At 49.6% G+C, this 17132-nt stretch overlaps 1 protein-coding gene across 1 annotated transcript in view; it reads left to right on the forward strand.

The window, feature by feature from the left end:
* ZFHX3 (zinc finger homeobox 3) overlaps window positions 1–17132 on the forward strand; it is a 238826-nt gene that overhangs the window by 60316 nt on the left and 161378 nt on the right. Inside the window, exon 2 of the mRNA XM_024735570.1 lies at window positions 14775–17132. Within this exon, the coding sequence (XP_024591338.1) occupies window positions 14821–17132 (2312 nt within the window). The 5' untranslated portion in view covers window positions 14775–14820. The remainder of the gene's footprint in view (window positions 1–14774) is intronic.

Consider the following 17132-nt stretch of genomic DNA (forward strand, 5'->3'; position numbering starts at 1 on the left):
TCAGGAAGCCATGAAGGAAAAACATGTAACCACACTCGTTCCCAGACTCAATTGTTTGGTCTTAGCAGTGCTTGGATAAGAGACTTTCAAGCATAATTAATTCAAGTCCTATTTAACGTGGCCTTGGTGGTTCTTCACAGCAGCTATTGACCCCAAAGCAGCGTTTGGAGCAGCAAGAGGAGAAAGACCACCTGGGCCATTTGTGCTGAGTCTGTGAGGGTGTCTTTGTTACCCTCAGTCACTTGGTTCTTCGGGTGGCTTCTGGAGGGTTGAGGAAGTGCAAACGCTTGGATCCTTGCACTTGAAGAAGAATTTTTCCTTTGTCGTTTTGCCTAATTCCCAGGACCACTCTTTGAAGTGGCCAGTGGTAAATATGTCTCAACCTGTTTTTCTTGATTAAAAGTAACGGTGCGAAGGATTGGCTTCCTAGTTGCCACGCGGGATGGAGAGGGGACTGTGAAGAGTAGGACACGTAATTAAGTTTCCCTCCCGGCACACCTGCAACCCGCACACCCACCCACCCAACACCTAGTTGGCTTTTTAAGCTTTGGAATTTGGAAGTCCTTCACACACACTCAGAGGGCGAACAGGATCTGTACCCTCTTTAGTCCGTCTTGAAGTCCTCCGCGGTCACCATGACTGCTGTTCCACTTTGCCATGAGGAAGGGAACTGAAATGTAAAATGACTCCTTAGGCCTCTAGGATTTAAGGACTACCCAGTAGGAAGTGTGCTTCTCAGACCTTCAGTTGAGTAAAATGAAGCTGTTGAGGAGGAAATTCTGTGATGGAATTGCCATCTACAGTGTACTTTCCAACTAGGGAGCTAGGGAGATGCTGGCTGCACAGCACCTAGAAGGTGTCAGCCAGGGCGCCCCCTTCCTGGGGCCTGGGGAAGACCCCGCGCGCTGGCTCTCCATCCCCCTTGGTGCACTTGCCAACGGCTGGGCTGCACAGCCTCCATTCCCGCTTTATTTAGTGGTGCCTGTTGCTCCCTGCTGCTTGAGAAGCTGTTTATGCTAAGGAGCCAGGGAAGATCTGAAGACCTGGCTGTGCCTGCACTGGTGAGAGGCCGTGTGTGTGTGTGTGTGTGTGTGTGTGTTGCCCCATTAATTGCCTTCGAAGGGCAACCCTTGTTTGTCTTGTCATGGTGCCAACTCCGGAGCCTTGTGCCAGAGTGCGCTGCTGATGGCGAGCCCGCCATGTGGCATTCTTCCGGCCGGGAGGAAAACACACTCCTTTCTCAGAGAGTCATTTTGGAGATGCGCGCTGAGGGAGACTGTCCTTCCCCAAGGCCACCTCTCCCCTCACCCTTCCCAGGCTTCCCGATCATCCCTGAACGACAGGTGGCAGAGTTAGCGGAGAGCAGGAGTTCCTCTATCCGGGAAGGTTGGATGGGGTTTCCCAGGTACTGCCACAGGACCAGAGAAAAGCAGCTAACAGGTTATTCATTTGTTCTCGCCTAGATCAGATCTATACAAAAGGAAGCTTAAGGCCCGTGGCCGCTTCTCCCTGCATCCTGGAAATAGCAAGTGCAAACAGAGAGAGTGCTCAGCTGAGTTTCTCTTGGGTCTGTGCAGCTTGAACCCCCGCAGCTTCTCCTGCTATTCAAATTAAATGTTCTGCTGACCAAGAACTACTTCGTAAGAACCTCTTACCGTAGTGAGCCTAGCGCTGATAGCTCTTTCCGTGAGGCAGAAACCTTGTCCATACCTGATTCCCCTCACTCTCCCCTTGAAACCCAGAATCATATTTAGGGACTTGCTTGGCTTCTTGGATTTCTGTTTCGTTGACTATTTAAGGTGGCTGGAATGAGGGCCGCCTCTGCAGACTTCAGAGCTTTTGGATATTTGGAATAGGAAATAATAAACCACAAAATACTGAGATACCCAGGTGTCGTACCTGAGCCTCAGAATTAGGACGAATGGGTCTTCGGTGATCAATTATATGTAACGTTCAGATCAACACGCTCCCACTGATGTTGTTTAAGATGTGTCCTAGAAAGAGAGAGTGCTCTTTCCGATCAAGCTAATCATGGGTTAATTAAGTGAAAACTCCATCAAGTGTTTTATCCATCCTACGTGCTTAGCGCTGGGCTAGGAGACGAACAGAATTACAAGCAGATGTTTGCCTTCAAGCAGCTTATCGTCCATTTGTAGAGATAAAAGGAACCAAGCGGAAGCAAGGAGGGAATGTTTTAGCGTCAGCGTGGTGGTGATTACTGTCGGAGCTCAGAGAGGAGAGAGTTTTGTGGGTTTGAGTGACAGGAGGGGCGTCTGTTGCCTCCGTGGAACTGGAGCTTGTGCTTCTTAAAGGACGTCCGAGGTTTGGATAAATGTTGAGGAAGAGAGAGAACGTCCACGGGGCCTGGGGCTGCAGAAACAGAGGCAAGAACGTGATGATGGGGAGGAGACGGTGCTGTCGGGGAAGTGAGAGAGCTGATTGATTGTGTGGTGGTCGATTTTAGAGTGTTTTAAGACCAGTCTGGAGAGCATCGGTTTGAATATGCACATCAGCTGTGTCTCGCATGGGACAGGCACTGGGCGAATATGACAGCGGGAAGGCTAGAGTGATCTTCCCTTTCTGTGTTCTGGAATCAGAGATGGTACCGAGAGTTCCACCTGGGGAGCCCAGGGCGTTCAGTGAGGGGCAGTTCCACTTGGACATGTCGAGCCACGCTGAGTGTGGAGTGACGGAAGGCTAGCCGCTTGCAGACATCTTGTGGTCTGCTGAAAGTATGAGATGCATATGCAAGCGATAAGTCAGGAATGGAAATTTTTGTTTTGGGAGTCAACTCGTAATTTCAGTAATTGAAACCACAGAAGTAGTTAAGGTAGTTGAGGTACAGAGATAAGAGCAGAGAGCCAGGGGGGAAGAAAGAATGACGGTGGTTCAATACTATAGAACAGAGAGGAGAGACTTCTGTGGGTTAATGTAATAGGGAATTTTATCGAATAACTGGAAAAGTGCGTCCATGGAGGGCTGAAGGGATGGGAAGAGGCGCAGGCAGGGTAGAGGTTGGAGAGGTAGGAGGAGAGCCAGAAAACCATGTCAGAGAAGTGAAGGGGGGAGAAGATTTCAAGGGGACAGTCAGTTTTGAATGCAGGGGAGATTGAAGAGTATGAGAGGAAAAGCGGAGCAACTATTGGTTACTCCAAGAAGGGCATTGGTGACCTCGGAGAGAGGGCCGAATCTTGGAGGCATGGGGCCTTCTGACCCCCCGAAGCAGTGTCCGGCGCCCCCTCCAGAGAGCCTGAGCCTGTATTCTGGGGTGGGGCCCGGTGTCTGTGTGTATCTTCGCTCAGCTCTGTGGCCGGGTGCGCTGCACGGCAAAGCTCGAGAACTGTTGATGGGAGGCGGTCTAGCTCCCGCTACGCACACAGAGCTGGCTTTAGAAGATTAGAGTCAGGGAAGTGGAGCCATGGGCACAGTCCACTCGCTTAAAGGAGTTGAGATCCAAGGGAAGGACGGACGGAGCCGCACTGTGTGCCTGGTGGTGTGAGTGGTCAGGCTTCCATTTCAGGAGCTCGTGCGGGAGTGGAATACGGCGGCCAGTCGAGTGGGAGGGTTGGCCAGTAAAACCCTATGAAGCCCTCTTATTAACCATCATGGAAGGGGCAACACACCCCTGCCGCAGAAGTAACAGGCAATTCACAAAAGAAATCGAAATTGCCAATCAGTATCTGCAGGTGGGTTCTCTCCTACTAGCAAAAAATGTATGTTAAAATGAGATGCCGTTTCTTGCCTGCCAAATTTACTTTTTTTTTTTTTTTTAACAAAATAATACCCACTATTGATGAGGGTGCAGGAAAATGGAGGCTCGTGTGCCAGTGAGCGTGAGTTGGAAAGGCTTTCCTAGAGGGCCATTTGGCCTATGCCGGGGAGCCTGAAATATTCCTAGCTTTTGAGCCAGCAGTTACACTTCCAGAAATACATCCTAAGGAAATAGAGATGGAATGTTATGGGTGAAAGCCTAGGTTTTAAAGTAGGAAGGAAGGCTTACCTGCTTTCAAAGGCTGACTTAGCTAGTATGTGACTTGTATAAGGTATTTAACCCTCTAACCCTCAGTTTCCTCATCTGTAAAGTGGGCTGTTGAACGATCAAATGAAATGATGTCTATTTAAAAAGTGCTTAGAACCATGCCTGGCCCTACTAAGAGGGTAGTAATAGAGCTGCTACTTATTTTTATTATTGTGTTATTATACATGCACAAAGATTTATGAGAGTTTATTGCAGCGTTAACAGCAAAATATTAGGGATTACCTAAATGTCCAGTAATAGAGCTTAGTGAAATTATGCTATGTCCACAGGATGCAGTACGTATGCACCCATTAATTCTAACTTACGAAGAATGTTTCATGACATGGGAACAGTTTAATGCCTAAATTAAGTTAAAGGGGCAGTCCACTTAAGGAGCAGTGCGATCTGAGGTTGGTAAAGATGTGTTAACTATCGATACATAGAAGAAAAAAACCTAAAAATTTTCTACCTCCCAGTGGCTCTCTGGCTGGTGGGATTATAGGTGATTTTTATTTCAGCTATTGAGCTTTTCTGCACATACCCCCCAATTTTAAAAATACCGAGTTCATACTCCTTTAGTAAGAAGAAATTATTTAAAATAAGTCTAACATCATGAGATGCCAGAATGAAGCTGTAACGGGCCAGATGGTACATTTTACATCATTTCCTAGCTTTTGCTCCACAGCGCAGTAGGAAAAACAAGAGAGATCAGAAATGGGATCTTTTAAGAGGGATTTTTAGGAAATCAGAGATGAAAAGTTTTGGGTGCTGGCAGGAGAAGGCACTGAAGTAGTACACTCAGTGGGGGAAGGTATCCAGTTCAGCGGGGAAAGCACTGAGGGATGGGCGAGGATGGAGGGGCTGAGGTACGCACCTGTCAGGTAGGAGGGGCAGTTGAAGGAGGGGCTGCTTCACATCTGGGAGGGGGGTGGGGATCCATGTGTTATGGTACATAAATCCAGGCCAGGAGAGAACCATTCAGGCCAGAGATGGACAAAGGATGCTGGCCTGCAGTCCTCTGGATATGGTAGAGAGGCCTCAGAGTAGACACTGAAGTAAGTACCTAAGTGTTGGGATAGCTGATTAAACTGCCCCAAATCCTTTTTTTTTTTTTTTTAAGAAAAATGCAGAGAATTAAGTAATAGCTGAGTCATTTCACTTTTTATTACTGTATTCATGGGTTTGGTTGTTTTTGAACTGTGAGTGTGTCCATGTGTATAGTAACACATTCTCTTCCCCTAAATACCAGCTCATCCCTCCCAACACCCACAGCCTGGGCTCCTAGACCTGGCTCTGCTTATGATCTCACGACTCCCTCCTCTTCCCCTCCACGAGTCCACTGGAGCCAGCATAATCACGGTAGTCGTGGATTCCCTGCAGAATGGACTGAGCTAGCAGTTTTCACTTCCAGGCTGATTTATGTTCACGCTGGAAAGAGCACAGATGCACTTATTAGCAAACACGAAGCCCAGGGCCTGGACAATTCTCTGGGCCTTCCGGGCAATGGTCCTCCTGCAACACAAGAGACCTGTTCCAGCATGTGTGTGTTTTCTGACCTCGCCATAGTAACAGAATAATTCTTAAGGCTACTGGGAAATTGCTACCAAGAGGGTGGAATCTCACCTATGTATGGTTTAACACTTACTGACTTATATGCAGCAGCAGTATACAAATACAGTTATTGGATAAAGCACAGAATGGAATTAGATGTGGTTCTTCAGTGGCTTCCAAGCTAAACAGACGAGGGTATTAGTTCTTTGCCCCTTGAATGAGGCTTCTACTTATCTCAGAATCTAGGTTGCCCTTGGCTTTTTTTTTTTTTTTTTTTTTTGAGGCCAAGGGGATAGTTTATTCATTGTTGTGTATTTCGCTAATGTGTTTTAAGTCTAGGTTAAGCAAAGCCCACCCTCTGTAGGTTGCTGGGGTTCTTTTCTGTGGTGGCTGCCCCTGCCATTATATTTAGAATTGCTTTTCACCAAGTTAGGGAAATCTGTCCTGAATCAGGGTCACGGGTGTCTTAGGAAATATCTTACAGTGTGTGTTACTTGAAATTCCGCCTGGCTTAGAATGGCCGTTTGCCTCCTCCAACCAGGGGTCTCTACCTAGGACCTCTCGGCTGAAGGAAGGGAAGACCAGTTTTCTCTGTCTGTCTGTCTGCACCTCCCCGTCCAGCCTCGCAGCCTCCCTCCTTTCATGAAGCTGTGCCAGGAATGGATTTCAAATGAAGACAAGGGTAGGGAATCGGGCTGGGTTGGCTGTTCATAAGTATTTTGGGAGGTTCAACATGTATTCCTGCACTAGACAATTTCTTTTTTCTTTTTCTTTTGATATAATTTCAGATGTACAAGAAAGTTATAGTAATAGGACAAAGAATTCTAACATACCTTTCCTCCAGACCCCCCCACCCAAGTTAGCATTTTCTAAGTTCTGTTTGTATGTTTGTATTTACGCAGGTCTGTACAGACACACACTCTCACACTTCTTTTTCTAAGCAGTTGGAAAATCAAGACATCATGCCCCTTCACCTCTAAATGTATCAGTGTCTATGTCTTAAAAACAAAGATATTCTCTTATATAACCATACTGCAGTTATCAGAATTAGGAAGTGAACATTCATCTACTACTATTACCCAATCTACAGATCTTTATCAGATTTTGCAAGTTGTCCCAATTGTACCCTTTATAGGGAAAGAGAACCCAGATTCTTCGTTATGTTCATTGGTCACGTCTCTTTAGTCCCCTTTAATCTGTCTTTCTGCCTCCTGACTGACATTTCTGAAGAGCCTAGGACATGTTTTTTTTGAATAGATCTATTTTTATTTATCTATGTATTTATGGCTGCATTGGGTCTTTGGTGCTGCGCGCGGGCTTTCTCTAGTTGTGGCGAGCGGGGGCTACTCTTCGTGCTTCTCATTGCGTTGACTTCCCTTGTTGCAGAGCACGGGCTCTAGGCGCGCGGGCTTCAGCAGTTGTGGCAGGCGGGCTCAGTAGGAGCCTAGGACATTTTGTAGACTGTCCCCAGCTTGGATTTGCCTGATGCCCCCTCCATGATTAGACTCAGGTTTTGCATTTCTGGCAGGCATGTCAGGGAAGGGGTGTTGTGTTCTTCTCAGTGTATCCTCTCAGGAGGCACAGGATGGCTCTTTGTCTCATTCCTGGTGATCCTAGCTTTGATCACATGGTGAAGGAAGGTGATGTCTGCCAGGTTTATCCACTGTGAAGTCACTGTTTCTTCTTCTGTAGTTAATAAGTGTCTTGTGGGGAGGTACTTTGAGACTGTGTAAATATTCTGGAACTACTCAAACTTTCATCCACCGGTTTTAGTATCCATCGATTCTTTCCTGAATGGGTTATTAGATGATGGTTACCAAATGGTGTTTTTCTAAATCCGTAATTCCCTCTGCATTTGTTAGTTGGATTTCCACCCTAAGCAAGAACTCTCCCTTCTCCCACTTTTTTTTTAATTTATAAAAGTATGGAATCATGGATTCTTACGTTACATATTGGGTTATAGTTCTTTACCCTCGTGTAACTTTCTTGCTCAAATTGTCCGAGGTTCAGGCAGTGAGAGCCCCTGCAACCTGCTCCTGGGTTCTTTGGTCACACTCTCTTCATTCTTAGAGCACTTTCTTATGTTCTGGCTCAGAAAGATGCTCCACGCTCATCCTGCACTCTCCCTGCCCCAGCCCAAGAACCAGCCAGTTCTACAAGGAGACCTGGTTCTATTTAGAGGAGAATGGTTACGCCACACACTTCTTCAACTAAGAGGAAAAGAAAGAATGTGTACAGGGATCATCTTTTTTTTTTCCCCTCTCAAAGTGTTATCATTTCTCCTAATGCCTTAATTTTCCCCATGGTTATTTTAAGCATCTATTACATCTTGGATGTGGACAGTACAGAGATGAATGAGACATGGAACCTACTCTCAAGCTGCTCTCAGCCTAGTGGCAGGAACAGACCAGTCAACGTATAATTACAGCAGTGAGATAACCTCAGAGCTGCAGTGTGTCGCCATATGCAAAACGCTGTGGGATCACAGAGGAGGAGGTTAAAGCTGATAAAGCTGACTGAGCAACCCGATGGATCACTTGGAATGAATAGAATCTTCACATTTCAAAGGACCCAAGAGGCTGCCTGATGGAACCTCGGGCCATGGCAAAATGTCTTTTTTCTCCATTCATGAAACCAGAGTCAACATTCCATTGGGAGCTTTGATAATCTAGAGAAAGATTTTCATTTATATTGAGTCGAACTCTTAATTTTTAATAAATTCCCCCTCATTACTCCTAGTTAAACCCTGAAGCTAAGTAGAAGACTCGGGACTAATCCTCAGCGTGCGTGGCAGGCGGGCCTTCGCGTGGTTTAGGACAGTTGTCTTGCCCTGCAATGGGGACCTCTCTTTTCTTTGCTCTTGAGCTGATCGTGGTCAAGCCACGATTCACGTGGTCAAGACACGATTCAGTTGTCAGTGCCCCTCTTAACGAGATTTCCCCACGTGGCTCATAACATTCTTCATGCAGGCAGAGAAAATGATGGGGCTGTGATCCTGCTGAGTTGGAACAGGTAGAGGTACCCCCCTGTAGCCCAGAGGCCACATTTATGTCTTTGGTCACCATGTCAGCTTTGGGCTGCCACTGAATTTGTAGTGAAGTAACACCTCCAGGGTTTCTTTGCATGAACTACTGTTAATCCCAGTCTCTTCCTTTCTCTGTTGGTTTTACTGCTTGCCTGAACTGAAATACAAGGCTTCCTATTTATCTTTCAGAATTTCTTCTTCTTTATCGTTTCAGCCTGTTGTTCCAACTTATGGAGAGTTTTTTTTTTAAGTCCTGATTCCACTAATTAGCATATTAGTCAGTCCTCTCGACTTTATTTACTTTGCAGATTGGTGTATGTGCTTGGTCTCCTCTGCCCCTCAGGTTGTTGATTTAAGTGAAGGGAACCAGGGATAAGGCAGGAATTAAGGCATGTCCCCAGGCACATTGACCTTTGAGTGGGTACTATATATCCCCCACCCCCCCACGCTGCGTGGCATGCAGCATCTTACCCCAACCAGGGATCGAACCTCGTGCCCCCTGTAGTGGGAGCGCAGAGTCTTAATCACTGGACTACCAGGGAATTCCCTGAGTGGGTACTTTAGGTAACGGCATCCTCCAGCTTTAAAATCAGGCAGACTTCATAAGACATTTTGCTACCCTAGATACAAAGAAATGATAAACTTTGGGATACGTTATTAAAATCAAAAAGTACCCTCTACTGCATTTCTCAGATCATTGAATCTAAGTGAAGCTGCTTTTCAGTTTATTTTATGTGAATTTTCTTACTGAACCTACAGCTAATTGCTAATTCCTCAGGACTTTTTTCTCCCCAGATGCTATTCAGCAACTGTCGACTCTTCTCAAACTGTGAGGAACTTGCAGTATATAATCTATAACATATCCTTTTAAATTTAATATATATATTTATATTTACTTTATCCAAAATGATGACACACATCACTCCTTCCCCTTCTCTTGTTTTATATTACTTCTGAGTGCTTTTTCACATTTAACATTGTATTTATTTGTTTGCAGTCTTTTCCCCACAAGAATGTAAGCTGAGACCTGTCTATTGTTGATTCTCTAGCATCAGGCACATAATAGGTGTGCAGTAAATGTTCAGTTAATGTATGAATTAATGAATACATTTCTAGATTTATAGTTTCTGGAATCTGCCTTTTTTTTTTCTTAAAAGAAGTCAGGATAATGGGCCTACCGTACAGTTCTTTGCAACAGCAAAGAACTTTTATCCCCTTCTCTCCTGTATGAAGATATCCAAGTAAGAGAGTCCATTTTGAACTCTTCTCCCCCGCCACTCCCGAGCAAAAAAAAAAAAAGGGGGCATGTGTATGAACTGGCAGTGTTCCGTTACATATTAGTCCTGATAGCCCATGATTTTAGAACAGTCCCTGGTACCTAAAGATTGAATGTAAATGTCCGATGTTCTGAAGTTCTCCTTGAGAGACAGACACTACAGAAAAACACAGTAGAGTGGCAAAGCACACAGACTCCACAGCCAGACTACGGTTTTGTCATTTAGGCTGCATAACTTGAGCAACCTCAGTTTTCCCTTCTTCAAAATGGGGATAAAAATAGCGCCCATCTCACTCAGGACTTCTCTGGTGGTCCAGTGGTTAAGACTTCACCTTCCAGTGCAGGGAGTGCGGGTGTGATCCCTGGTCGGGGAGCTAAGATCCCACATGCCTCACAGCCAAAAAAGCCAAAACATAAAACAGAAGCAATATTGTAACAAATTCCATAAAGGCTAACAATGGTACACATCAAAACAAAAATTAAAAAAAAATAGCACCCATCTCATGGAATGTTACGAGCATTGAGGTGGCGTTGAACCCACAGGCCTTACCGTGATGCCACACACAGGAAGTGATGACTTCCCTTAAGATGATTTTCATTTTAAAAAGCCTTGGGAAATAAAGGCACGAAGGAGGAAATGAAGTAGCCCATAACCTCATCCCCTAGCAATCACCGTTGTAAAATTTTTTGATAGAAATCTCATGTATTTCCATATGCAGACCTATATAGGCTTTGTTCACTCAGCATCCTGTGGGATCATTTTCCCACGCCCGTAACTAGTTTCTTTTAAAAAATGCCATTTTTTAACATCCTATGGAATGCTATGCGGTGTAATTTATTTAGAGAGTACCTTGTTTCGCCACATTATTTCCATCTTTTTTTTTTCTGTTATGAACACTGATGAATAATCTTATATCTCTTTGCATATCTTGGATTGTTTCCTGGAATGGGGGAATTGCTGAGTCAAAGGGCATGTGCATTTTTGAGGCTTTTGATACCCACTGCCAAATCGCGGTGCTCATGGAATCCCCCTCCAGCCGACTAGGGAGTCCCCGGGAGCCCTCCCGTTTGCTTCTCTCTGGATGCTGCATGGGTTATTCACGAGGGGGGGGCGGCAACAGTTTCTCGCTGTCTCTGCTCTCTCTTTGTTTTTTTCTTCCCCTTTGTTTCCTTTCTTGGTTTTCTGCCAAACTGCCTCTTGTGAAAGGACCGCCTAATTAACCCTGTGCTAATTAACAATTTAAAATTACAGAGTGCGACCGTTCATGTTTAATTCTCCAGGAGCTGGCGCATCAGTGGAGCCCCCTCCCCTTCCAAGTAACTGCACCTCCCACCCCAGCTTCCCTGTAACTGTTGCGTGGAGCCGGGTTCTGTCTCCTTAAGGGAATGGGATAAAGCTGTCACATCACATCTTCTCAGTTGAAAGAGCGAGATGGGGGGTGGGGGGGGCGTGGCGCCCAGTATAACAGGGTGGAGTTTTATAATTTTAAACCATCTTTGAAAAATAAAGACCGATATTGGCAAAGATGCAGGGGCTTTACAGATAGGTTCCAAGGAAGCTATAACTTGTGAGAGAAGCAAGAGCAGGGGGCTCCCGATGAAGATGTTAGAACTTTTCTGTGCAAGATGCCTTCTCACAGGGCAGAGGGAGGCGCTCAGCAGAGTGTGAGGCTAGATCCCTCCTGTATCTTCCCTTTAACTCTCTTACTGGAGAGGTGTGCTCAGTTGAAATCTAACTGAATTCTTAAAACCACACACACACAAAATATCCTTGCTGAGTACAACACTGGTGGTCATGAGTAGAGCACGTCTGTGTTTAAAGGGGATTTTGGGGTGTAAATGGCTGGAGGGAAGCAGGCTGCAGGAGGGGTTGAGGGTTTGTGCCGTGTGTGCTGGCCCTGGAGGTACTGGAGGAGTGTGGCGGGGTGGGCAGAGCCGCACGTATGGGGTCTATGAGAGCACCGGGACCCGCTGGATTCCCAGGCTGCCGTCCGTAACTGAAGATCATTGATTTTACGGGAAACCGTGTTTACAGACAGAGTGCCGATCGACCTGCTGAGTTGACTTCTGCCTCCTTAAGTAAGAACTATCTTTTTCTTATTGACTAGCTGATAAACAGAGTGAAAGGAGCTGCCGGCCGGGCAGGAGAGTGGAAGAGGGCCTGAGGTTCTGGAGCTGAAGGATGGGGCAGGGCTAAGAGATTTGTTCATCTCTGTGCTCTGGTCCCCTGTTGTCCACCCCCATCCCTGCGCTTCCCAGGGACTGGTGGGTGAGCCCAAGACTGACCCTGCCTGGTTACCTAGCAGTGCAGGCCCCAGGCATGGAGGAGCTGGTGGTCTGGTGAAGATGTTGTAAAATAGAGAGTGTCTCACTCAAGCTTTAATAATGCACATCCTCTGGGCATTTGTATTAAAAATGCAGATTCTGATCTGAGAGTCTGCGCTTCTCACAGGCTCACTGGGTGAGCTCACTGGCCCTGAACCACACGTGACTTAGCAGAGTTGTAAGAGCTTCTGATTGCCCTGGCCAGCAAGCATTGAAAGGAAGCCCAGAACTGGTGCCTGAGGTCCAGAGTGGGATCCTTCTTTCCCACCAGCATCTCAGTGGGCTGTTGCCCCTGCAAATGAGTGGTCCCCTGTGTGTCCCCTCTCATGGGGCTAGCGTCACCACGACGGGCACATCTGTCGTTGCCTATAAGGTCATCTTTTCTTGACACCTTTTGCTGAGAAATAGAAAACAAAGTTAGGTGAGTTTTTAGAAGTCCCAGTCCCTTAGCTGGATGATTTGTGGAGGAGGAAGAAGAAGAGAGCAGAGCAAGAAAAGCCCACCAATTAATTGGTAAATGCTTGCAGGTTTCTTAGCCCAGTCCAGGCTGGAGAGGAGATTGGCTTTGCTGTCCATACACAAGTCCCTGGTGAAGCATCAAAGCTGTTCCCCTTTATCAATCGTGGCCTCCCCTTCCCGCATGTTCCTGTAACTTAGCAAGCATTTATGACATTGATTTTACGATCGGGCTGTTAACCCTCCCGCCCCTTCAGGCCTGCCAACCTTTTTGGCCTGAGCTGTCAATCAGATGTCATCCAGCCAATTATGTGCGTCCTTAGGAAGAGCCACCCTGGATTCTCACCTGTATCCCAGCTGGGCCTTGCGAGGAAGTCTCATTGCACTTGCTGTTTGGTTTGGTGTGGTTATCTTTGTTTAAAGTCAATACGTCTTTTCTCAGGCACACGGAACCTTGTAATGGAGTTTGAGGTTATATGCTGGGAGGTGGTGTGTGTTTGTGTGTTTTAAACAAAACGTGACACGTCCTTCCAGAAAGTTATTTCTCCTGAGACTTCTGGTAAACCTGCCTTCCCCGTCTTTTCCCGAGGGGGAGCTATTCACTCACTGTGCAGTCGAGAATCAAGCAATGAAAAAAGAGTGGGAAGATGGGGGTTGGTGGGGAGGGAGACCAAACCCAGCCAAAACCTTCATCCACTGTGTGTGAATGAGACGGTGGGTGGAGAAGCAGCCAGGTGTTCTCCTGGAAGGAGGTGTGGCGGGAGGGTGGCCTGGGATTTGCAGCGAATGCTCAGGGCCCTGCGAGGCGCTGAGTTGCCTGTTGGAGCGGGGCCGGATGGAAGAAATACTCCTCTGCCACAGGAGCAGAGTGGTGGCGGGTGATCTGATGTCTCCCTCCCCGGGGACGCGAGGTCTCAGAGGGCAAATTCAGCTTAGTGGCACTTTGGAGTCGGAAACGGAAAAGCCCCAGGGCTGAAGGACAGCTGCTTTGGGTAGCGACTAATAACTAAGAGGCAGGTGTGGAACGGGGGCTGGCGGAGCCCAGCTGCCATCTCGGCTCGCCGCGAAGATCCTTGACAGCAGAAACCACCCAGCCAGTGGTGAACGGGCTCATCCAGGCAGGGCGAGATCCTCTCCGCTGGCGGGGAAGTCGGCCCGTTGAGAGTCGGGGCGGTTCTTCTTAGAAACATCAAGCTCACGTTTTGCACCTACATATTTTGAGTCTGAAACCAGCTGAGTCACAAGCAAGGGTGTTCCGTGGGTTGTAGGGAGGGGATGGGAATTGGGAGATCGCCTTTCTCAGCGCCCGGATGGCACTGGCCTCGTTTTTAGATTTAGGCCCTCAGTTTTACTGCTTGTAAAATGGGACGATGTTTCCCAGGCTCGGAGAGGATGAATGCAGCCGTGGGCCCTTTTGGGGGCTTCGCAGAGCTTGTCCAGGCCTGCACGCTTGCCCTCGAGCCCTGTAGTCCTCAACACTTTTCCGTGAACTTCTCAAACTAGAAATCGGGTAAGAGCGACGGCACAGCTTCGCCTCTAAATCAAATGGCGTATCCTCTCCCAGGTTCATGATTCTTCTGCGAGGGCTGCAAAGTCTTCCTCCTCCTGTCTGTCCGTCCCCGGCGTCCCCCTGGCCCCCAGACAGTGCGGGCAGCCGGCGTGGCTTTGTGCTGCCATCTGCGTGCGGCGGGGCCGCTGTTCTGTGTCCTTGGCGGGGCCTGGCGAGCTGACGCCGTCCTCCTCCTCCCCTGTGGCTCATCGCCCGGCCCCGACTCTGACGCTGTGCTTGCAAAGAACCCAGATTCGAACCGGTCTCCAGGGGTAGAGCTGCCAACGGTCTGAAGACGAAGAGGGATTCCCCTGATGCCCTTTCCCCGCACCTCCACCCCCGCTTCTGCCACGCAACCTGGCCGTGACACCCAGGGGTGCTGCCCACCCTCTGCGCCTCGACGGGGTGGGGCGACGGCCGGGGTCCCCACTGCCCTGCGGTCTCTGTTGTGGGTGTGGACAGAAGCCTGTTAGGGCGCTCTGTGTGGGACCTTAGCCTCGGCCCTCCTAACCTCTTTCCTTTCTCTCTCTCTTCCCCCTCTCTCCCTCCTCTCCCCCTTGCCTCCACCCTTCAGGTCCGATCCGTACTGGGTGCAATGAAAGCTCCACGCAGGCCTTACCATGGAAGGCTGTGACTCGCCTGTCGTCTCGGGGAAGGACAATGGGTGTGGTGTCCCTCAGCACCAGCAATGGACTGAACTCAACAGCACCCACCTCCCCGACAAACCCAGTAGCATGGAGCAGTCCACAAGCGAGAACCACGGGCCCCTGGACGGCCTGAGGGCCCCCTTCAATGAGCGCCTCGCGGAGAGCACCGCCCCGGCCGGGCCCGCTGCCGAGCCCGCCGGCAAGGAGGTCAGCTGCAACGAGTGCTTGGCCTCCTTCGCCAGCCTCCAGACCTACATGGAGCATCACTGCCCCGGCGCGCGCCCCCCGCCGCCCCTGAGGGAGGAGAGCGGGAGCGACAGCAGTGAGGAGGGGGACGAGGAGAGTGACGTGGAGAACCTGGCCGGGGAGATCGTGTACCAGCCGGACGGCTCGGCGTACATCGTCGAGAGCCTGAGCCAGCTGACCCCGGGCGGGGGCGTGGGTGCGGGCGGCAGCGGGCCCCTCCCGTCGCTCTTCCTGAACTCTCTCCCCGCCTCGGCAGGCAAGCCGGGGGACCCTTCCTGCGCTGCGCCCGTCTACCCACAGATCATCAACACTTTCCACATAGCCTCATCCTTCGGGAAATGGTTTGAGGGCCCAGACCAGGCTTTCCCGAATACCTCAGCCCTGACGGGGCTCAGCCCCGTCCTGCACAGCTTCCGCGTGTTTGACGTGCGACACAAAAGCAACAAGGATTACCTGAACAGTGACGGCTCTGCCAAGAGCTCCTGCGTATCCAAAGATGTTCCCAACAATGTGGACCTGTCCAGATTCGATGGCTTCGTGCTCTATGGCAAGAGGAAGCCCATCCTGATGTGTTTCTTGTGCAAACTCTCCTTCGGGTACGTCCGTTCGTTTGTGACCCATGCAGTGCACGACCATCGAATGACCCTGAGTGAAGATGAGCGGAAACTTCTTAGCAACAAGAACATCTCCGCTATCATCCAAGGGATCGGCAAAGACAAGGAACCCCTTGTAAGTTTTCTGGAACCAAAAAACAAAAACTTTCAACTCCCTTTAGTTTCCACCGCTAACCTCATAGGCCCCGGACACAGTTTTTATGGTAAATTTAGTGGCATTCGAATGGAAGGGGAGGAGGCTCTCCCAGCCGGCCCTGCTGCCGGCCCCGAGCAGCCCCAGGCTGGTATCTTGACCCCCGGCGCCCTCTTGAACCTTGGCGGGCTCACCAGCTCGGTCCTGAAGACCCCCATTACCTCAGTCCCCCTGGGGCCTCTGGCCTCCAGTCCTACCAAATCCTCAGAGGGCAAGGACTCTGGGGCAGCAGAAGGAGAGAAGCAAGAAGTGGGCGATCCGGATTGCTTCTCCGAGAAGGCGGAGCCGGCCGAGGAGGAGGCCGAAGAGGAGGAGGACGAGGACGAGGAGGAGGTGGAGGACGAGGACGACGACGAGGACGACGAGGACGACGAGGACGAGGGCTGCAAAGGGCTCTTTCCAAGCGAGTTGGACGAGGAGCTGGAGGACAGGCCCCCCGGGGAGTCTGGGGCCGCAGCAGGTAGTGGCAGCAAAAAGGACCTTGCTCTCTCAAACCAAAGCATTTCTAACTCCCCCTTAATGCCTACTGTGCTCCAGACCCTGTCGAGGGGCGCAGCTTCTACTAGTTCTAATTCCGCTTCTTCCTTTGTTGTCTTTGATGGTGCGAACAGGAGGAATCGTTTAAGCTTTAACGGTGAGGGCGTCAGGGCCAACGTGGCAGAGGGCGGCAGGAGGCTGGACTTTGCTGATGAAAGTGCCAATAAAGACAATGCCACAGCACCAGAACCAAATGAAAGCACAGAGGGGGACGACGGGGGCTTCGTCCCCCATCACCAGCACGCTGGCTCCCTCTGCGAGCTTGGGGTGGGGGAGTGCCCCTCGGGGAGTGGCGTGGAGTGCCCCAAATGCGACACGGTCCTGGGTTCCTCCCGCTCGCTGGGCGGCCACATGACTATGATGCATTCTCGCAACTCGTGCAAGACACTCAAGTGCCCCAAGTGCAACTGGCACTACAAGTACCAGCAGACGCTGGAGGCGCACATGAAGGAGAAGCACCCGGAGCCGGGGGGCTCCTGCGTCTACTGCAAGAGCGGGCAGCCCCACCCTCGGCTGGCCCGAGGCGAGAGCTACACGTGTGGCTACAAGCCCTTCCGCTGCGAGGTGTGTAACTACTCCACGACCACCAAAGGCAACCTCAGCATTCACATGCAGTCCGACAAGCACCTGAACAACATGCAGAGCCTGCAGAACGGGGGCGCCGAGCAGGTCTTCGGCCACGCGGCCGCCGCCGC

Source organism: Neophocaena asiaeorientalis, unplaced genomic scaffold (assembly GCF_003031525.2).
Source record: "Neophocaena asiaeorientalis asiaeorientalis breed wild unplaced genomic scaffold, Neophocaena_asiaeorientalis_V1.1 scaffold40, whole genome shotgun sequence".
Taxonomy (NCBI): Eukaryota; Metazoa; Chordata; class Mammalia; order Artiodactyla; family Phocoenidae; genus Neophocaena; species Neophocaena asiaeorientalis.